Source organism: Rhipicephalus microplus, chromosome 2 (assembly GCF_043290135.1).
Source record: "Rhipicephalus microplus isolate Deutch F79 chromosome 2, USDA_Rmic, whole genome shotgun sequence".
In the NCBI taxonomy this organism is placed as follows: Eukaryota; Metazoa; Arthropoda; class Arachnida; order Ixodida; family Ixodidae; genus Rhipicephalus; species Rhipicephalus microplus.
The window spans coordinates 128,784,331-128,807,696 of NC_134701.1; the positions used below are offsets into that span (position 1 = coordinate 128,784,331).

The following is a 23,366-nucleotide window of genomic DNA, read 5'->3' on the forward strand; positions in this document are numbered from 1 at the left end:
GCAGCCGCCACAGCCGGGATTTGATCCGCAACCTGCGGGTCAGCAGCCGTGTACCTTAGCCACTAGACCACTGCGGCGGGGCGTGATCGTGGAAACCTACACCAGTCACTCGGTGGGTTTGTAAAGAGTGTGCAATTCCATGGGGCATTCATGGGCTTGTGCATATCCAACAGTCCTCGCTCAAGGAATGTCGCTGAAGCCAACGTCTTCTCTCTGTTCATTCCTCTCAACTGAAGCATTCTTTGGATTCGCACAGATCCAGTCACACTCACCCGCAAGGCGCCCGATGACCTGCCTGATGCCGAGCGCCAGTGACCGCTGAGCGGGCTTCACACACCTGCGTAAGTGTTAGGAATGTATCGCTGCACCAAAATGTATATATATGAGAAATTAATGCAGAAATGTTCAGCCTATTCCACGACAAGCTTCGGAGAGTGAATCTGTAAATGCACGGGCGTTTCTGATTGGCTAGCGCGATCACGTGGTTAGCGCGATCACGTGGCTAGCGTGAAACCACTGGATTTTAAATACTTCTGCCTACACTTGATTGGGCAGAGCGAACTTCCGTGATGCTCAGGCTCGGGCAATGCCGTTTCGGGCAACGCTTCACTTTACTAGACTGCCGTCGTCTGCTTGGTGCACGTTCCTTGTTATTTACATGATGTTTTCACGTGCTCAGGTGTCTTGCTTTTATTACAAGCATTTGTAAACATCAAATAATATAGACAACGAACGCGCCAATCGCTTTTCCTGTTTTCTGTATTGGAAGTCAGCGTCATCATTATTTCGCTTTTGTTGCATTTTTGATGGAGCCGGAAATGCTTGAAGACAGCGCACTTAGTTTTACGTGCACGTCGAACTGCCTCGCATGGTCCAAATTTACGGGGCCCTTCACTCCCGCGACTCCTGCAACCTTATGTTGATTTGGCATGATGTTAAACCCCAACAGTATTTATTTTTTAGTTTATTTCTTAATGAACCACCCTGTTTCAACACGTCAGCTGCGTAACGTGTACTACTTCTACTTCTACTACTACTACTACTACGGTGACGACGACGGCGACTACTACTACACAGTGTAAAAACAGCGAAGATAGCTGTGGCCATAAGCGTGCGCAGGGTACCCCTTCAGGAGGATGGGGCGGGTGGAGGTGAAGGGTCATCGCAGCGCCCCCTTTCTATCATGTATGTGGCTGGTTTTTCAACTCCCCTCTCAGCCATCTGCCAACCCCCAACGCCGTGCATACGTTTATGGCCTTAGCAATGCAGGTGTTTGACCATAACGGCACGCTAAGTTCTGTTCATTTCCCATTCCCGCCCCTGCGAGAACGGAGATCTAAGACAATCTGTTGCGGGAACCACGTCACGCCACCGCCACGACCGGTGTCCATAACCACTATCACGCGAAACAAGAAGGAGAAAGTATATAAACACACAAAGGGCACACTGAGATTCGAACGCGAGCCCCCTGCGTGCCAGCTCAGTATTCTACCGCTAGACTACGGCGATATACTCGGAACTATGACGAAAATCGATGCTGGGCGTAATTGTGTGTGAAGTAACAGCGTTAATGGGTTTAATAAAACGTCTTGGACCAGCAAAAAAACTTCCTGGCGTCACACAGTGAGAACGGCGTAACGAGTGGGTCGTTGAGTTCTCTAACCCAATACAATACCGTTAGGCATAATTGTTCATCGTATCAGCCTCAACATGAAAAAATTGCACAAAATTGCTGGCAAGTGTGCAGCGGCTACCACGCTTCTCCGAATAATGACGAACAATGGCATAGTAAATGCCTACCTGCTGCGCAAAAATATTATTTACGGCGTAGTGGGCACCCTGTGAGTGAGCTTGTAGCAGTCATCTAAGGGGTGTTAAAAAAGGGTCTAGAAAGGTCACTGTTTTCGCATTTGCTATGACTGACAGGCCCGGCGCGTTTTTTTTGCATTTTTTTTAAATAAACCAAGGGAAGGGAAGAAGCACTGTGGAGACTGTCACCCTCCCTCAGTATAGCAAAGCCTCTACACACGTGAAAAACTTAATTCAACATAACTGGCTACTGTTGCCTAATGTACTTTCAATGAACATAAGGTTTCTCGAGCGAGGGAACTCCATAAACTCCCGTCTGGCATAAGGCAGACACTTGCCCACGTCTTTATACTACCGCTTTACACTCGTTCATTAGGGAATACTAACCAGTACAATCTACTGCCTTTCACATTATTTGAACCTATTGTAACCGCCATGTTAAAGCGTCTGCGCGTGACATCTTTTGGAATACGCTATATAGGTTGCATCCTTGGGGAAAAAAAAGGTTATACCCCTTGCTCGCAGGATTTCGCGCCCACCAGTTTTACCCCCCGCGATCTCAGACGACAGCGCAGCTCTGGCCGACTGGGCCTCCCTAGCCATCTCCTGACGGCGACAAGAGCTCTCGCCGAGTTTTGCCCTGTCCTCGGACTCCTGCAACCGTGTCCATCTTTCCTATCTCCTCTTTACTTCCGTCGTTTTCTGTTGTTCGCTGTCCTTGCGCCTCGCTCTCTCCTTCCACTACCTATCTACTTACCTTTTAATCCTATCCTTTTGATCCCTCCTTATCCCCATCTCTCGTGAGCTATTGTTGAGGTGTCGCACTCTGATGCAGACAGTTACGGGGTTCACTTTTCTCTCTAGGAACCACATAAGATTATACCTGATTGATGCCGCTGTGGCCGGAGCAGCGTTGAGGAAGCACGCGCTGAGCGACAGGAATATGCCTGCCAGGAACGGGAAGAGCAGGACGCAGTCGGTTGGGCATCGCGAGCGCGTCGCTTGCAAGGCCTCCAGAAGCAGCTGGTGGGAGCTCAAACCGGGAACTTGGCTCACCGTGCCGTTGATGCACGTGCAGCCACTGTACATCTGCATAAACGTGCACGTCAAGGATACAACGCTTTCGATGCTGAAAAAATGTGCCGCGAGTACTATTAACAATCACATTACTTGGCATTCTTTGGATTGCTGCAATTACTATTCATCCCAATTACGGTGCGACATTTAAGAACATCTCCCATGGGTATTGACTGTGCTTAATCGATTCACCTGTCTAACCCAGCAAACCAACACGGGGCGCTGGCACTAAAGCATTCACCGCGTATCTGTACTTTCCGTTTGTGCAGCCCACTTTGCCTTATTGTACTTTCTTCCTGTCTTCGTTTTATTTCCTCTTAAAACATGGCCAAGGAAGGCCTACTAGATGAGTTATGTCAGGTTCAATTGTTGACAACATGCACATTACGCGCTTCACAGAAAATGCACTGAAACGGCCCAGAAAAAAAAAATTGGCATGCGCATCAAGGCAACATGTGAGAGCCAGATGCAATAGAGCTGTGCTATACAATAACATACCCCGGTAACCTACCCGCATTATTTTGAAGGCGAAAACCTTACATGCCTCGTTAAAACAAAAATTGACCATAGGCTTCGGCGTAAACACGACTCATGCAAAGGTCATAATGGGTTATGGCGTCATACATCACCGAAACGTGTCACGTCATCATGATGTTCCATAATGACACATGATCGAGGCAATGACATTTCATGACATAGACCCTTGACCAAAGTTAAGCTGACAGAGGGGGCTCAGGGTTGCGGAAAAGTAGCAATGTCTCCTGTTCCGAAAGAAGTTTTATACCACGTTAGGCAAAGAAAGCCTTCGCCGGTGAAAGGACCAGAGCAAGCGAATAATAAGGAAAAACAGACTATGGCTTTTGCATTCACGTCACCTTAGGTGAATGTAGGATACCTTAAAAGTTTATCTGAAATAGTCGCAGTTTAAAGAAATATTGCACGATTCAATGGTACCACAATTCTAACCAAGACGCTACAGGTATTGTCCACACACGCTAAATATTTGTACGTACGTAAGACTCTTTGTCTTAAGGCTGAAACCCCTGACTTTAGACTGATAACTTTCCATTCTTCTCGAATATTATCACTCAGTCTAATCAGATTGCTTGCGCTACTCTAATAGTTGAGTACGTAAAATATATTTCTGAGTGGTTAGAAAAGATCACACGTAGTGTTTATTGACAGCCGAAAAAGCATAGATGCTCTTCTTACTCAGGCGGCATTTCGATTACGTCCGCTCGCGTGCTCATAACACTCGCTGTACTTCAATGCATTTAGTTTGCTCGGCATTAACCCGACATTACCCCAAAAGAGTTCTGTCTTTGCAAGCTTGGCTTCTGCATTCTTCGCCATCACAACGTACCTCGCGACATGCAGATATTATACAAACTGAAAATAGAGAAAGATATGAGTGAAATACTCTGTTTCACGCCTAATTTTTATAAATATTTTCTGACGTATGAATGTTCCAGAACGTTTTTCGCTCTATAAGGCTATTTTAGAGCTTGACAAAGTCAATTACCTTAAGGTCTTCTACCTGAAGCTCCCTCTGACAGCCTGCCAAGCAAGGAGACAGATAGACCACGCCATCAGCACCACATATTGGGTTCAAGAGGCTGGTCGTGCAGTTGCAGTCAGCGTTGCAATGCCTATTGAAGCTCGAGGACACTCTGCAAAAAAGCCAAAAACTTGAGGCGGGAGTAATAGTTTATATTTTTAAGTGCCTCTATGTGTAATAATGTATGGAGGTTTCATTCACAAAAGATGCAAGTTCCCTTGTCTAAAGGTTGCAGCACCCAAACACGTGGGTAAAGTTACGGCCATCCAATGCGTTGAAACGCCGAACATCTTCCCGAAAACGATCGACATATTTGATTTTTTAAAATGTAAAGAGCATTTTTCAGATGATTCAGCGAGTTCTTGTGACACATGTCTTTAGTATCGAGACTAGCGTGCTAGTCCGAATTGTCGAAATTCGCCATACGCCCGGTTACTCACCCAGCATTTACGGCTACACAAAGAAAACGTAGCGGCCTTCTAGATCTTCTATAAGATTTGTCATGACTTCTGACGACCTAAAAATGCATGCGCTTAGCTGCTTCCGCTAAAACAGGCGGAGCATTCGCTCGGCTATTATTCTTCCTTTTGTTTTGCGTTCTGCTCCCATTTCCGCTGGCTTCTGTGCTCCTCCTTGGGGCGCGCTAGTTCACTCAGCCGCTCAGATTACTCTCTAGTGACACCAAAGTAGTCTCAATTTTCGCCTGCCACTGTTATGTCCGAGTTATCGCACCTGCTTTCATGTTGGGGAGGGGGAGGCAAGTTTTATTGCAGCTGCTCCCCTGCGCTTCCCCTTTCGTTGGTGCTTCACCATGACTGCAGGGGAAAATCAGTCGACGACGCACTTTCACTACGACTTCCCATTGGCCCCAGGCTTTAAGGGAGTGAACATGAGAAGTAAACAGTTCTTTCAGTGCAAATTAAGGTGTACTTCAATGCCATTATTGCGAAAAAACCTTCGCCACCATAGCTCCGCGCATTAAATGATGCCGTCAAAGATTCGACTCAGAACAAGTATAGGGCGGAGTTGACGCCTCCCTTCCCGTTAGAGGTATAAAGTGGTGGCTCGCGTTACATCTGTATAATAAACACGGTTGCTCGGTTGCGGTACATAATACTAAACGAACAGTCGGAAACAATCACGATGCTTCTAAACATGGCGGCGTGGTCTGCTACGAGTGGTTGAAGCAGTTTTAATTGATGAAACGCGATTATGTCAGAAATAGACGAATGATCTTTCATGAAGAGAACATCATCCTTGATTGTGCGTTGTCACCACATGGGCAAACTCACACTTCGCCGACGAATCCATCCGGCGTTGCGTAAATGCCCTGGGGGCAGCTGAATGTGAAGATGAGCACGCCGAACCAGGAGAAGCAGCAGTTGTACATGCAGAGCCGCATGATGCCCTCGTAGTCCAGGTTCCAGCGGCTCACTAGCGCTCCGCCGATGATGGCGCCAAAACCGCCACCGACAAGCACGATGGGTCCTATGAAAAGAAAAATTGGCTCCAGTTAGCTTGGTTGAGCGATTGGTGTACTTGTTTGTTTATCGGTGCAGAAGATGAGTGTTCTATGTTTACTAAACCTGACAGTGATTATGATGTCTCTCATGCACGATAGTTAGCGCATCATTGTCGTGGAGACAGTTTTGAACGCGAAGCATTTCTTAGCAAACTTCGGTGACCTTGAGCGTATCTATCTATCTATCTATCTATCTATCTGTCTATCTATCTATCTATCTATCTATCTATCTATCTATCTATCTATCTATCTATCTATCTATCTATCTATCTATCTATCTATTTATCCAGCCGCCTACGACTTTTAGCTCTCCTGGCTGTTTCGATAATGGTATCGATACCAAATTTGGAATGACATAACATGACTGTATGAAGAACGTATTCGATTAATTATAACATGAAAATCATGACACGGATGTCACAAATGTCATGATTTACATTTAATGGCCCTGCAGCTCTTGTGGAGGTTTCGTTCACTTGGCATGTTACAAAACAGGTATGGTATGACATGATTGCATGGCGAACACAAGCGACATACCCTCACAAAAAATCATGACATGCGTGTGATGTAACAACATGACTACATGCCACGCTCATGATGCTCTCGTGGCCGTTTCGGTAGTGTAACATATACCAAATTTGGTATCATGGTACGTAAGTGGATGACGAAGGTATGTGACTGTTGCAAACATGATAATCGTGAGATGCGCGTCATGTAACAACATGACTACATGCCACACTCATGATGCGCTGGCGGCCGTTTCGCTTGCTTCACATGTACAAAACTCGGTATTACGCAACGCGAATGGGTGGGATATGTAAATAACACATCCAAACATGATAATCACGACATGCATGAACAACTTGACTACATACCACACTGATGATGCGCTCGCAGCCGTTTCGCTAGCTTCACATATTCCGAATTTGGTATTACGTGACGCCAATGAATGACGAAGGTATGTGACTGGTGCAAACATGATAATCATGAGATGCCTGTCATGTGAAAACATGATACATGCCACAGTCAAGGCGCCTATACATTTCGACGTGACGTGGTGCGCGTGCTCGCTGGCGTTCATTTCGTCGCGTCACGCAGGCGTTGCCAGGCCAGGCGCCAGTCCTGCCATATACTCGCAGACAACCACTGCGCTGCGTTGCTTTGACGCATGCGCGTTTCAGCGCGCCCGGCGTCCCTCCATGACGAAAAAAGGGAGACGCAGTGTCGGCTTGGTAACGAATCGGCATGGAGTAATTTTACTCTATGGAATCGGCGCGAAATGTAGGATGTCGCATTTCGTGCCAGGCGCGACCAGCGTCCGTCGGAGTGGCGCGGACGCTGGTTGCGCCTGGCGTCAGACTAGAAAGTACTCCCGTTTTGCGGACGCTGGTCACCCCTGGCGTTATACTATAAAGTGCTCCAGTTTTGCTAACGTAGCGTCGCTGTGCCCAGCGTGCACGAGTGTCAACGCTACATTGGAGTATATTGGGTCTTTAATGATGCACTCGCGTCCGTTTTGCTAGCTCCACATTTACCATATTTAGTGTTACGTAACGCCAAGAGATGACGAAATATATGACTGCTGCAAACATGATAATCCTGACGCGCGTGTAATGTAAGAAGATGACAACATACCACGCTCATGGCGTGCTCGCGGCCGTTTTATTGGCTCCACATATACTAAATTTGGTATCACGTGACGTGAATAAACGACGAAGGTAAACGACACATCCTAACATGATCATCATGAAACGAAAGTCATGTACGGCATCATTTACTTCCACGTCGTAACGTTGTGCTGATTTTAAAGCAACATATGAACATTTCTCATTCATGCTTCGCATACCATCGATTACCACTGTACGTCGGATCTGCCAATTTTTTTGCATTTATTATACAGGTTTTACAACCAGCTGGCACATCAGGCACATGCAAATTCATCGTCAAGTCCACTAGTGGTTTTCCTATTTTGAAAAAAAGTGCAGGTATTCCCATTGCGCTCAGTAATTGTGGTTCCCAACAATATATATATTGTAGGCATCTATTATGTGCTTCATCCTCATCTGAACAGCATTCAATCCTCATCATATATTCTGGCTGACAATCATCATCTTCTTGGAACGTGCGCTTCTTCTTCGGGTCCGTTGCGCTTGTTCGTTCCCGAGCTCACAACCAATAAACCTCGTTACAATCGAGTTGTCATACGTGGTGGCGGTGGATGGACGTTCCCAGTACCTCTCCTTACAACCCCTACTCGCTGAAGCTCCGTTCAGGCCGCCGCTTGGACCCTCAGTCCGCCAACATGTCTCAGAGTGAGTGGGTGGATGCCCTTTCTGTTCCCGTCTCTGCGCCGCAATCCCCTCCTCTTTACATCGTAAACCACCAGCGTGACCCTCTGATCTTCGCTGGTCTCCGCGGCGAAGATGTGGAGGACTGGCTCGATAACTACAAGAGAATAAGCGCAACTAATCACTGGGACGACTCTAACAAGCTCCGCCGAGTATCGCTTTATCTCACGGGCGTTGCCAAGACATGGTTCTTGAACTATGAGATCAACCTCACCGACTGGCCTGCCTTCAAGCAGCAGCTTCGCCAAGTATTCGGCACGCCAGCCGTTCAATCCGCTCTAGCGAGGAGGGCCCTAGATACTCGCCAAACAACATCTCGGCGAGTCATACACATCTTACATCGAGGATGGTGGTGGTAGTGGTGGTAAAAAACATTTATTTCAGAAAAAGTTTACTAGAGAGTGCCGACGTGGCCCATCGGCGTGCTAGAGTGGCAAGACCCTATTCCGGGACGCCAGTGGAGCTGGAAGCTGCCCGTGCGCGCTCCACCAAGGAGCGTTGTGCAGCCAAGGTAGAGCAGCCGAGCAGGTGCTCCTCCCAAGCCTCTCTAGTTGGGATAGGAAAAGGGGATGAGAAAGGGACGGGATTAACTGGGCACGATGCTACGACGTGATATGTGTCGGCGAGCACATGACAGGTCGAGCAGGTGCCATTGATTTCCGGCAAAAAGTGCCTGGCGACCGCCGGACTGATAAAGGTGTTCGTCTGCAGGCGGCGTAGGAGTCGTTCGTCCGCTTTCTCCAAACCGCGTGCGGGGTCCGGGTAGAGGCGGCGCGAAGCCCGGTAATAAGCCAAAATTTCGCGAAAGCGCGTCAGGTTGGTATTGCCAGATTCCGTCTCGGGACATGGAGGGGCAACGGCCCGGACAGGAGAAGCGCGGGCAGCGGCATTTGCCGCCTCGTTGCCGGGCAGGCCCGAGTGGCCTGGGGTCCACACTATACGAATGGGATGAGGGTTAAAGCGCCAAGAGGCTGCCTGTAGTAGGCAAGCCGCCAGCGGAGCAATGAAACCCTGAAGGTACTGAGAACAGGCCGAGCGCGAGTCCGTCAGGATGGTGCGTGAGGCAGGGTGAGAGGCAGCCAAAGCTATGGCAACCTCTTCAGCGTGCGTTACTGTGTCTGCTCGAAAGGAGAGGCCATCTACGTGTTTGCCCTCTGTAATCACGGCAGCCGTGAAGTGACCCGAGGGGGAGGGACCCGAGACGTCCACGTAGAAAACACCAGGACGATCGGAGTGTCGCGTATGAAGGGCCGCGGCGCGTGCTAGTCTACGGCCAGGATGGAGGTCAGGGTTCATATTACGGGGTAGAGGTTCCACCCATAGCTTTTGACGCCAGAGCTCTGGTACCGGCTGCAGAGGGTCTTGGTCAGATATCGTATTAAGGCCAAGTCTGTGTAGAAGACGGCGCCCTGAAGGCGTCTGCGACAGTCGATTGATTTGGTTAACGCGATGAGCTTCGCGCATCTCTGCAAAGGTGTTGTGTACCCCCAGAGCCGTGAATCGGCTGTTGGAAGTTGCAATAGATAGGCCAGAGCGCGTTTGTATACTGAACGAAGAAGGACGTCCAGCTGATGCTCGTGTCGACGACGCAGGCGAAGGTAAGGCAAGGCGTAGAGGACGCGACTGGTCACAAACGCGTGGGCCAATCGAAGGGACTGAGACCCGCGGAGGCCACCGCGCTTGGTAGAAACTCGCCGTATCATGCGGCTCACCTGTTCGCTGGTGCGTCTGAGGCCTGCTATTGTGCCCTTTGGATCCAAGGACGATGTGAGGTGAAGGCCAAGAACCCCAATATTTTGCACTGACGGGACGGGCCCGGACGGAAGAAAAATTTGAGGCGGCGGTAGCGGAGAGACTGAAAGAAGAGCCGATTTAGCTGGAGAGCACTCCAGGCCGCATGAACCTGCGTAGGTGTCCACCAGAAGGGCAGCCTTTTGCAGTCGTTCTTTGATTTGTGCTAAGGAGCCGGTGTTGGTCCAGATTGTGATATCGTACGCATATAGTGCGTGTTGTATTCCCTCGACCTCGCTTAGAAGAGAGGGGAGGTTCATCATCGCCAGGTTAAAAAGCAGAGGAGACAGGACTGCCCCTTGAGGTGCACCCCGCGTGCCTAATAAGTTCGGGCCGTGTTTGGTAGAATTAAGGCGAATGAAGGCGGTGCGATGTGATAGAAAGGCGCGACATCGAGGATGTCCTTGCGCTTTGCAGGTGCGTCAATTCTTCGATGTCCGAGTCGTACTAACTGCGCCACATCCTGAAGGGCATCGGAAGCATTGCCTACAATGCCCTTGTTGCCCAGAATCCTTCTACTGTCACTGACGTCGTCTCTACGTGTCAGCGTCTCGACCAACTTGATTCTCTTCGCCTTCAGTCGGGCAATAGTGAACACCGTACAGCAGACCGGGACCTGCGTGACATGATACGGGAGATCATACGAGAAGAACTTCAATCAATGGGCATCTCACAACCTTCTCCATCTGTCACAGAGCCTTCAAGCATGGCCCTCCGTAACATCGTAAGGGAGGAACTAACATCATTCACCGGTCCAGCCTACGTACAGCCACCTCCGTCTAGCCCTCCAACGTACGCGCAAGTTGCGGCCACGCGTCCTCGCAACATACACTCTACATCGCCGCTGCTGTTAAATTCACGCCGGTTGCTGCTGCACCACCGGTGCACTTCCGGCCAATCCCACCCGACCGTCCGTCTGTCCACTTGAGTGCGCTATCTCCCGTAAGGTCCCTAGATGAAACAATTTTTCAAGGTAGCAACGCCCTCCCTTTTCCTCCTCGCTTACTTGCCTGAAGCGCCCCCTAGAAGGTTTAAAACTTTCATCCAAAAGCGAATGTTTGGGTTCTGTTGCTACGGTGAATAGATGTATATGAAACAAAATGGAAGGAAATAAGACGTAGAATAAACAGTTACCTTTATGAACATAAACGGCACAACACAAGAGCAAGCGGTATGTGCGTTACTCAACCGGCAACGTTGTGCAGTTCTATACTTCACACCACTAGCCATGGCGTCTCGCGTAGTACATTTTAGTTCCACGGCCGCGGTATTTCGTTCAGTTCTAACTAGTCCACTTCTCCGATTGTGTTTTGTTCGTGCTGTGACACAGTGAACGTGCTTCTTGCTGGATCCTGTAAGTGGCCACAGGGCGTGACGTTGTGACGATTGATTACAACCGGCTTGTGCACACGCAAGAAAAAAAACTACGACCAGACTGGTACGAACACTCGTCCAGCAGCACTGCGATGGCGTTTTTTTTAAAATGTGCCCATTTGGACAATCGTGATGCCAAGTGATTCTGATGCGGTGCTGGGAACTTCCTGAAAACTGAGAGTTCTACTGGTGAGGTGTCTCGAAGCAGCGCGTTTCGGCTCAAGCGGGAACTGGTCAAGAGTGAAATGTTTCTTAAGGTGCGTTGATTACAACCTACAGCTGCTCTGTATACGTGCATACCCACATGTATTTGTACCAACTGGCATGCACTAGACACGCATTAGACGCGCGCCTGGCGTTTCAATAAAAACCGACAAGTGAACTCGCTTCGCAGATCCGCGTCGACGAAAGCATTCGCGTGAAATGGTTCATAGTTGCACTTCATGGTGCGCTTCATCTCGGAAAGCACGAGGTAAGTTGAAGAGAGCGAAACCATTTTCTTTTGTTTACGGCAACGCAGCATTGCTGAAAAACGCAGATGTTGCATTGAACGAGCATAGCGAAACAATCTTGGTTGACTTAGCGCACACCGAAACGCTCGTCCTCTTCAGTTTATGTTCTGGCTACGATTTTGTCTTCGGTCACGGCGAGAATCCGGCTGGAGCCACATGCGCATGCGTACTCGTTTTGAACCTTTTGCATAATAATAAATAACACCACCAGCCATTTGCAAGATCACGTGCAAGTAATGCACCAATTACAGACGCGGATGGCAGAGAAAAGAGGAGTAATCGAGAGAGTGAGGAGGACGGCTCGAGAACAATGAGTGACGCTACCTTGTTTCATCTAGGGACCTTAATCTCCCAGTGCGCCGAACGCCCTCTACTACCCGCCTTGGCGCCCGTCTCGCCCAACATGCTTTTACTGTGGATATCTTGGCCATATATCGCGCTTCTGCCGCAAGCGCCAGCAGGACGAGCGTCGCGGGTACGACATGCGCGAACGGGACTTTTCCAGTTGGAATTCTTACGCTCGGCGTTATTCATCTGGACAGCAGCGGTCTGCATCTCCGCCCGCGTCGACTGAGACGCGGAACACTTACCGTTCAAGCCGACGCCGATTACCTTCGCCCTTTCGTCGCTCCTCCTCTCCTCTTCGGCCAGCCTCGTTTACGACTGACAACCGGTCGGAAAACTAAATGATGCAGTTTTCGGAGGAGAAACTGCAAGTAACAGTAGGACTCATATTCCTCCAGCACGCCCGTTCACCATGGTTTCTGTTACGGTGGAAGGAATTCTCGTGGACGCTTTGGTGGACACCGGTGCTACAGTTTCTGTGATTAGGTATGATTTGTGCAAACGCCTGAAAAAAGTAATAACACCTTATAATGGACCCAATCTAGTCGAAGCCCAGGGGAACACTATCCGCCCTTTTCCTCTTTGTACTGCTCGTGTGTTTATTGATGACATTTTGCATTACATCGAGTTCACTGTGCATACCCGGTGCTCTCACCAGCGAATTCTAAGGTGGGACTTCCTATCTTCTTCAGCCGCTATATGTTGTGGTGAACGGATTCTGCACCTAACTAATACGGACTCCATGTACGAAGAAGGCGTTCACAAGCCACTACGCCTGTTCGCTCGCGAAGATCTCGAACTACCGCCACATCAAGAACGAATTGTGACCCTGATCTCTAAGGACATCGACCACGGTGACGTCTTGGTGTCCCCTTCGTTGACTTGCGTCGCAAAAGGCGTAGCCCTTGCATCAGGTGTCGTACGCTTTCACCATGGCTCCGCGCTCGTCATTGCTACGAATGAAACGCCAGAGAAAGTTCTCCTGCCAGAGGGCACTGCAGTAGCCTGTGTTGTGGATGCTGAGCCTGTCAGCGTCACGCCACTTAAACTTGCCTCTACCAACGACCGTCCTATGCGTAAGCCTGGCTCATCCTCTCCCTTCACAGCTCTTATCAGTGATCTCTTAACAGCTATCCAGGCGCAGCAGTTGCTTGCGTTATTAACGAAAGACGCCGATTTTTTCGACACCTGCTCCTCAACGTTGAGCCGAACTACCACTGCAGCGCATCGCATTCAGACGAAGGGAACATCTATTGTACATCGCCGCCCGTACCGCGTGTCTCTCGCTGAGCGAAAAATCATCGAGGAAAACGCCGCTGACATGCTCCAACGAGAAATATTTCGTCCATCAACTAGCCCTTGGTCATCCCCTGTTGTTTTGGTACGAAAAAAAGACGGCTCCGTGCGCTTTTGCGTTGATTACCGGGCACTTAACAACATCTCACGCAAGAACGTATACCCCATGCCACGCATCGACGACGCCCTTGATTCACTGAAAGGCACCGAATACTTTTCAAGCCTTGATTTGCGTTCGGGATATTGGCCCATTCTCATGCACGATGACGACAAAGAAAAACGGCATTTGCAACCCCCGATGGCCTATACGAACTAAACGTGATGCCTTTCGGGCTCTGCAATGCGCCCGCGACGTTTGAACGCTTGATCGACATCGTCCTGCGTGGTCTGAAATGGAAGACATGTCTCTGCTACCTTGATGGCATTATCATCTTTTCATCAACGTTTGCTAAGCACCTGAGGCGCTTGGATGACGTCCTAACATGCCTCGCCGGTGCGGGTCTGCAGCTCAAAACTAAGAAGTGCCGTTTCGCCACCAAATCCATCAAGGTTCTCGGTCATGTCGTCAGCAAGGACGGTATTCGCCCTGACCCCGAAAAGATCGCTGCCGTCCTTCGATTTTCATGCCCCACAAGACTTAAGGATTTGCGAAGTTTTCTTGGCCTCGCATCAAATTTTTGTCGCTTCATTCGAAATTTGGCTTCAATAGCTGCGCCACTTCACAAACTACTTGCATCTAATGCACCCTTTGTGTGGTCCGAGGAATGTCAGTCGGCGTTTTACCTATTGAAGCAAGCTTTGACGTCAGAGCCTGTACTCTGCCATTTTGATGACACCACCCCAACACTCCTGCATACCGACGCCAGAGGTTGCGGTATAGGTGCTGTTCTCCTCCAACGCGATAACTCTGGACGGGAAAGGGTCATCACATATGCTAGCCGAGTGCTTACTTCTACCGAAAAAAACTATATCATCACTGAGCAGGAGTGCCTCGCTGTGGTTTGGTCCATACAAAAGTTCCGTCCTTATCTGTACGGCCATCAATTCACCATCGTAACGGACCACCACGCCTTATGCTGGCTTTCTACAATGAAGAACTTGTCCGGACGCTTGGGTCGTTGGATTTTACGCCTACAGGCGTATCAGTTTGAGATTATTTATAAATTGGGCAAAAAACATCACGACGCCGACGCTCTTTCTGGTTGCCCACTACCTACGGCGTCGTTCGAAACTCCAGCTGCCACCTCCAACGACACCAGTGCGGACGTGACTCCCACTTCTGTTGCCTTGTTCACCCCGCTGTACCAACCGCGAATCGACGATAAACAACCCTTCAGTTCTCGCCAGCAGGCTGACCCGTATATTCGGCGCATTATTCGTATGACGACTCTATTGTAACGAGATTTATTGGTCGTGAACTCGGGAACGAACAAGCGCAACGGACCCGAAGAAGAAGAGCACGTTCCAAGAAGATCATGATTGTCAGCCAGAACATATGATGATGATTGACTACTGTTCAGATGAGGATGAAGCGCATAATAGATGCCTACAATATATATATATATATATATATATATATATATATATATATATATATATATATATATATATATATATATATATATATATATATATACGCTTTTGGAAAATGCTTTTGGTTTTAGTATCGAAAGGCTTGCTTATCCTCGACAAGTCATCGCAGGGTGGCGTCCCATAGCGGCGCACATCCGTCATATGTTCGTGGTGCATGTAACAGCGATAAATGTATTACCACCCTCGTAAGAGCGCCACTAAGCACGACACACACGAAGAGACAGAAGAAGACAGAAGGACAGGGGAGTCATGTGCTCTGACGGTGGTTTCTATGTCGAAGCAGACGCGCCCAACAGTTATCCTTTTTGAGTTACCGCCCAGGAGTCCCTCCCTCCCTCCACAGCAATTTCGGCAATTTAGGCTTCATAAAAGGCGCCGAATTCACTAATTCAGAAAAACACTGTTGAGTCGCATTAGCCAGAGTCTGGCTAATGCTCAATGCAGCGGGCCCGGGTTGCTGGTGCTCCATGACGAAAGCTTTAAAATCGATGTAACATAGTTTTTACTTGTTGTATAGACAGATAAGTACGTAGACAGAAGCGCTGAAGGTACCTGCCATTCGCTAAGAAATGCTTCGCATCCAAAGCGACATTCTCGAGTGTGCCACTACTTACCGATCATGTAGGCGATTCTGGCAGACGGTAACCCTAGCTGCGACTCGAAGAACTTCGTCATCATTGCGGTAAGGCCTGTGGTGAACATTTCTGCGATAAAAAAAGGTGCCCCTTTCGCACTCCTCTGTCGACGGCCGTGTGTCCGGTAATGACAGAGCATTTACAATCAAGCATAACTCGTCAAACCACATTCGCTTATAATAGGCCCCGCATAAGTATTGAAAGTCTGTCTTATTGAAAACTCTACGTTCTTTTTGTTGTTTTCTCTAATACGAGGTAATGTATAAAAGCACAAATAAATATAACAAAACCAAAACGAATTCTCATCATTACTTGTTTGCCGACCCGACTTCTAGCTGAAATTTGACCCCAATCTTTGTTAAATGGAGACATCACGCCCTTTAGGCAGAATACTGGTGCTCCCCTCATTTTCGTGCCTATTACGAGAAATTTATTAAAAAGAGAACAACAAAGATAAACTTTTTGCACATGCTTAAAAAATAGACGAAAGGGCAAGCAAATTGATTATTCAGTACTCCTTCAACGTTTACTGGGACATGCTTACGGAACGTTTTCGAAAAATTATTCTTTCGGCAACTTCGCTCGTTCTGGACTCATGTCATCAAAAGAAATGATAGGAGACCGTTGCAACGCGAATGGTCCACTCACGACTAAACGAAAATGAGGCGCACAAAAACAGAAAGGGCACGTTGGTCAGGAGCCGCCGTATGGCTTTTGGCAGGTCGGAGATGCGTCGGCCGAAATCGCTCGACCCAATCATGCTAAACACCGAGACGGGTGTTTGGTCACCTTTCTCGGCACGGGCGGCCTCATAGCCTGCGAAATAGAATCATTTCAAGTGAAGAACATCGAGCGGAATGCTTGAATAGCGAATACAGCTTTCAGCCAAATATTTGTAGTCTTCGATAGTAAGTAGACTCATTTTATCAATAGGCCGTATTCGGTAATGGTAGTATGATAGAACGCAGTGAAAACTAGAACGGCTGACACTACGTTTCATGTGCCCTCCTCATGCATTACGTGGTAATGAGCACACATCCTTGTTCTTTTATATCTTTCTAAAGGTGTCAAAAATCGAGTTGTATGCGGTTCGAATAATTGCTTGCTTGTTCGTTGACTTCGTCCTGAGTTACACTTGAAAAGCTTTAAGAAGAAGCAGAAATTGATCAAAATGGCAGCGTATTCACGGGGTGAATAATGGAGAGTGGGGCGAAGCATCCGTCCGTCCATTCATCCTTGCTTCCGTCCATCCATGCGTCTGTCGTTGTGACCATCCGTGCGTCCATCCACCCGTCCGTGCATGCATCTGTTCGTGCCTCCACACATCCATACATGCGTCCGTCCCTGCGTTCATCCACGCATCCGCCCCTGCGTCCGTGCATGCGTCCATCCGTCCGCGCAGACATCCATGCGTCCGTCCATGCATCTGTCTGTGTGTTCGTTCGTATATTCCGCATATAAAACCACCGCCATCCAGTGGACATTCCAGGGACTAAACGAGAGGTGGCACACGTGCACTTTCTTCCGGCTTGCGCTTCTTGTCTACTTCCCACCTTTAACCACCTCGAGTTCATGTTATATACTAGTTCGCTGTATTCATGGCACTGCGGCCCAACACTCGCTAAACCTTTCTAAAACCAAGGAGGTTATGCCCAGCGAGTATAACCTAGCAACCTTTTCTTGTCAGGTAGTGCTCAATATACATGCCAATGGCTGCTAATGGGGAATGAGAGACAGGAGAATTCGGCTTTTAGCTAAGGGCCACTCACCAGGCCCCATACCGAATTTTATTTAGACAGTGGAAGTTGTTGGGTGTTCGATGAGGAACATTTTTCCACAAGAATTTTTTGAATCGGTTCACCACGAACGGAGAAAACAAGTTTTTTGACGCGGCGTGAAACGAGTAAGAGAGAGGCGAGCTCGAAACACTTGCTGCTCCACCGCGTAGCCTTCGTAAGCCAAATCTCTTCCCCACCCTCTCCAGCATCCGGCCATGAGGCGACGTGTGCATGTCGTGCCCTAACAAGTTCAACCCCCGACCACGCGAGCAGCGTTGCTTTGTTGACCAGCCTCATTTTGTGGTCTTCTGCCTGTTTCTGCGGGATGGTTCAAAACGCTGGCTTAGACGCGGTAGAGTAGATGAGCACAATAAGTGCGCGAACGCGTAGGAGCGTTCCACGGCAATCGTCTGCTCAATGCGCTGACCGCGGGAACACGAACGCATGCGAAACGCCGGCACATTAGCCCCGCATCCCGTAGCATTTCACGGGAAAAATATGAAAGGAAAACGCGCACAATCTTTAATTGCGTCTCATTATTTATTTCAAGTTTTATTAATCTCCTAAAACAACAAATACATAAACTACGCATGTTGTGTCAAATAATTTTTGCCATGTCACGTGCTATACTGTTGACAACGTCAGAGCAGAGTCGTCTACGTAGAGGACCAACGTCATTGCATTGCTGTGCACGTAGGGCGATTCCTACGCTCACGTCATGCCCTCATTCTCTAGGCGTGCGCCGGAAGAGGGGAGGGGGTGCAGCGTTCATCTTACACTTTGACCCATTTTCGAGCGCGTAGCGTTGCAAATTTTGGTAGACGTGATCATGAACGCCTCGTCTACGCATTGTGCTTGTCAGCACAAAATTGTCAAACCTGGTGAGTGGCTCTTTAACGCACACGCTGCGAATTTTTTATTGTTCAACAACGCACAGGAGAAATCTCCCACCAGCACCACTTTGCAGGTCAAAGCGCAAGATACGTTACGTACTACGACGAGGGACGAACGGGTGCTGCTTTGAAGAGCTTCGCCCCTAAAAAGACCATCTCTCCGAAGATGCAAAGTAGCAGCGGTGCACATGGTGTGGACCCGGTTAAAACGGGCGTCGACACGGGGGCTAGAAAATGGTTTGAAGCAAAACGCTATGTAGCGCTTGCTCGAGTAAACGTTTGAAACGGAAAGACAAGGGGGGAGGGGACGTTTGAAACGCAAAGACAAGGGGGGGGGGACGTGCTGCAGACGCTTGCACTCGGCTCCCATGGCTCGCGTCTCGTCGGTGTTACCAAGACCACCTAGAATATTTTAGGTGGTGTTGGTTTTACCCGCGTGCCGTCTGTATTCTCGAACGCTATCAGTGTTCTTGACTCGCTCCTCGTCGCTGTCACTGGTGCCGATGCTTGTATTTGGCTTCCCCGGCTCGCGCCTCGTCGGCGTTGACGTCACCATTCACGAACGCCATCAGCATCGCTAACACTAGCAACGCCGGCAAAAACCGGGAAAAGTACACCCATACTGACGGGAAGCATGCTACAACGGCGCCCTGCCTGTCGGCGCGACCGCGCGGCAAGCAGCGGCGTGCTGACCACGTTGTCGACGCCGCGATATTCTGGAAGCACGCGCATCGCGCGCACCCGCCCGCTGGTGGTTTTTCTCGTCGACAGATGGAGAGAGGTGGCGCGAATAAGATCAAGACCGACTAAATTTGACGCGGCCGGCGTGACGCGGTAATCGGACGTGACGCTCATCGGTTCCGTCGATTTTCGCCTGGAACCGTGCTTTTTCAATGTGGCTGCTCCAAAACGTGTGCGACTGCATCTGCGAAGTCAGCAAGATTCTGGAGACACCAATCTTACCCAGGTGCGCCCAATTTTCGGCCACTTCGAGCAACTTCGCATCACGACATAGCGAACGAGCTAGCTAAGCCTCACGGCTGTGTCTCCGCCGCTGCTGGATGCGGAGACGCCCCTCGGTCAACTGCTCAACATGGCGCTGCCTGAACAACGTGGCTATGACCCTACGACTCTGTCGTGGTCATATATGCCGACAAATCAATCAGACGATAGCCCATACACCATTTCGGCGGAGCAAGCCGACATTTTTCAACTCGTCGAGGGACGGCGTCGCCGCCGAAGAAACGCGGAAGGAGCGTCTGCACTGAAAACTCCTCTCAACAATCCAACCACTGGAGACGCTCGCGCTCCATCGCCTAAAGCACCACAAAAGACTTCACCAGTCTCCAAGTGGACGCCGAAACCAATGGTCAGGATCTATCCTGGCGACTACGTGACCGTGCTCAAGCCACGCATCACAGTAGCCCTCAAGACAGCGTTTCAACAAGGTGAGCTCAGCGCTGCCATTTGCAAACTCATCGGAAGGCAGCCCATAAATGAGATCACCATTTCCCCCAATTGGGAGCAAAACATCATCATTTGTGGCACGAAGAATAACGAGGTGGTTCAGAAACTGCTGTCGGACTTTCAAATCAACACCAGCAAAGGACCACTGCCGCTTCGCGGTCACCTCAAGCTCACCGGTGATGTGTGTAGCGGCGTGATTTCTGTGCACAACTTCGAAACCAGTACCTCCCTGAAACAAAGTGTGCAGTGGCATGGTGGTGAACTATTCCATGCGCGCAACCTGGGGAACTCCAACGTAGCTGTGTTCACATTCGCGGGAAGGAACGTTCCACGTTTCGTCCACTATAACGCAGAGTAGACTCTCGTCAGGGAGTACAAGAAGACAGTGCCAGCGTGCTACCGTTGTGGCGCACTGGGGCACTGGGCGGATATCTGTCCCAACCCGGTCACCGAAAGATGCAGCCTTTGTGGCCAAAACGTGGGCGCTGGTCCTGAGGGAATGGCCCCCCCCACGAATGCAACCCAACATGCATAGTTTGCGGGGGTCCGCACCTCACCTGCTCCCACGAATGCACCGAAAAATTCATCAGGCTTCAGCAACCAGGGTACTGGACATCGGGGACCCCAACAAAACCAAAGCGCCAGTCAAGTGGCAAGGCGCCAACCCCTGGCAAAGCAGCAACGGCAACGCTACCACCTGGCGGGGTGGAATCACCGGCTCTCAGCGCTCCATCTGGCAACGCTGCACGCGACCAACCCAAGTTAGGCAATTGGGCGGAGGGCGCCTCCTCTCCCTCCCCTGCACCTTCTTCTCCCACAAGCACTACCGAAGCACAAAAACTCAGGCGTGAGCTCACCCTTCTGCGATCTCAGAACTGAAAACTAACCAGTGGAATTGACTCGCTCAGAACCAATCCCACTATTCTGCCCTCGTTGAGCGACGAACAGGAAAATATAACACACAGAGAGATTCCTACTACTGTAGAGAGTCGCGTCCCGGCCCTGGAGACCCAGGTCAATGCTATAGAAACACAATTGGCTGACCTCCCCAAAATTATCTACGACACCGTAGCGCGTCAGATGGAGACTGCCATCGCACAGGTGACACAAACTGTAACTCACATTATCCAAAAGTGGATACAAGACAATCCACGCTTCCTTAAGCACGTAGGGCCCATTAGGGACGTTAATTGCCCCTCAAAATTTAACAGATTGACTCCAAATGAGTCTGACTTTTCTGAAGACTCCAGCACGTCTGCACAGGGTGCTAGTGAACTGAGTAATCTGACACAACCCCACCCTCCATCTACGAACATGGCCCCCAACCCTAGGTCGCGAGCCAGAGCAACTCAACCGTTGTTACTAACACAGTGGAACTGTAGAGGTCTGAAGAACCACAAGAAGCGGGCTCATTTTCACCTCTATCTTGAGACATTTGAGTTCCTTGTTGCCGTGGTTGCGCTTCAGGAACCCGGCACGGACGTCAAACTCACTAATTACACTACATTTGAACACAACCCGGAGACATGTATACTTGTTCACAAGCAATATACCGCCCAGGAATTCACACTCCCCACAACACCGCCTTTCCCATACACGATGGTGCCGGTGCTGCCCATAAGGTGATCTGACCCACCTGTTCATATTTTAAACATTTACTGTTCCCCAAAGCTTAAGGACGTCACGTTCAGCGAAACTTTCACACAAGCTATGCAGGTGGCAGGAAGGGACCCCCTCCTGATCGTCGGCGACTTCAATGCCACAAGCAGGTTATGGGGTTACACGCGAGAGGACACGCGTGGAAGGCAGCTTGCGGAACTGCTTTCTACACTTGGATTCACCCTCCACACTGGTCCCGCTAGCCCAACACGTGTAGGCAACTCTGTTACACGAGATACTTGCCCGAACCTCACAATTCCACGCAACATACGCCATGCCGACTGGCTGAACACACAGAACACTCTCGGTAGTGATCATTGTGTATTAAACATAACCGTGTACATGCGTGCCCTAAAACGCCCTCTTACACAAGCTCGTATCCCAGACTGGATAACTTTCCGCACCTCTCTACCTATCGTAGACCCTCTCCAGTCGGGATACGACACCTGGTCTAAATCACTGACGTCTACACTGAAACAACACGAACGGCCTATGCAGCTCACGGAAACTCAAACTGACGTAGACAACCACCTCCTCCATCTTTGGCAGGCCCGCCGCAGCCTCACCAAACGATGGAAAAAAACAGAAACATAACAGACGCCTCAAGAAACGCATCCTAGAAATCACGGAGCAAGCTGCGGAATATGCTGCTCAGCTAGCCGACACTAACTGGGTGGACAGGTGCAACACGGCTGCACGCAAGATGTCTGGTCGCAACACGTGGCGCCTGTTTCACGCTCTCATCGATACAACACAAACACGCACGGAAACTCAACGTCACTACATAAGGTCATGCGCAATTTTACAGGAACGACAACACAGCTGGCACAAACGCTCAGGGACCGGTACCTGTGCACCACGAAGGACCCCCGGACAGCCGCATACTCTTACGCAGGCAAAAAGAACACGCAATTTGACACCCTATTCCAACTCCACGACCTCCAGGCGGCCTTATGCAAGATGAAGCGTGGCACTGCACCTGGGCGTGACCAGGTTATGGTCAAACTGTTGGCCTATCTTTCCGACACAGCCTACACCACGCTCCTCGTATATATCAATAGCATTTGAGACGGAGAAACTCCTCTCCCTCTTGAATGGAAATCAGCTCTCGTAACCTTCATCCCGAAGGCAGGTAAACCTATTGACGTGGAGAACCTTCGCCCCATCTCCCTGACGTCTTGTGTCGGCAAGCTGATGGAAACGATGGTACGCAACAGACTCTCCGAGTTTCTAGAAACACAGCACACTTTTGCGGACACCATGTTTGGTTTGCGCCCTCAGAAGTCAGCCCAGGGTATACTTCTACAGCTCCGCCATGACATATTAGATCTTGTTGAATGCCCCCTCGCCCCAATGACAAGATAGTCCTGGCCTTGGATCTTAAAGGGGCGTTCGACAACGTGAAGCATAAGGTAATCCTTGACCACCTCAGTCAGACCAACTGTGGTTATAAAACATTCAATTATGTCAGACAGTTTCTTACAGACCGTCATGCCTACATACGCATACAAGATGAGGAACATTGGGCCTTACGTCATCGGCTCGAGGGGAACTCCTCAGGGTGCGGTCCTCTCTCCCTCCTATTTAATATAGCCATGGTTCATCTTCCCCCCAAATCAGCTTCTCTACCAGGGATACATCACGCACTGTACGCGGATGATATCACGATCTGGGCCACGCAAGTTAACCTGGGTCCTATGGAGTCATGC

The 23,366-nt window shown here is 49.6% G+C and overlaps 1 protein-coding gene across 1 annotated transcript; it reads right to left on the reverse strand.

The window, feature by feature from the left end:
• Window positions 1-1,860: 1,860 nt before the first annotated feature.
• Window positions 1,861-15,910, reverse strand: LOC142791360 (solute carrier organic anion transporter family member 4A1-like). The gene is made up of 5 exons (XM_075885483.1): window positions 15,840-15,910; window positions 5,737-5,932; window positions 4,409-4,556; window positions 2,693-2,898; window positions 1,861-1,864 (listed from the first exon to the last, which is right to left on the reverse strand). Exons 1-5 carry the CDS (start codon window positions 15,901-15,903, stop codon window positions 1,861-1,863), a joined length of 618 nt encoding a protein of 205 aa, XP_075741598.1. The 5' UTR covers window positions 15,904-15,910.
• Between the last annotated feature and the right edge of the window lie 7,456 nt (window positions 15,911-23,366).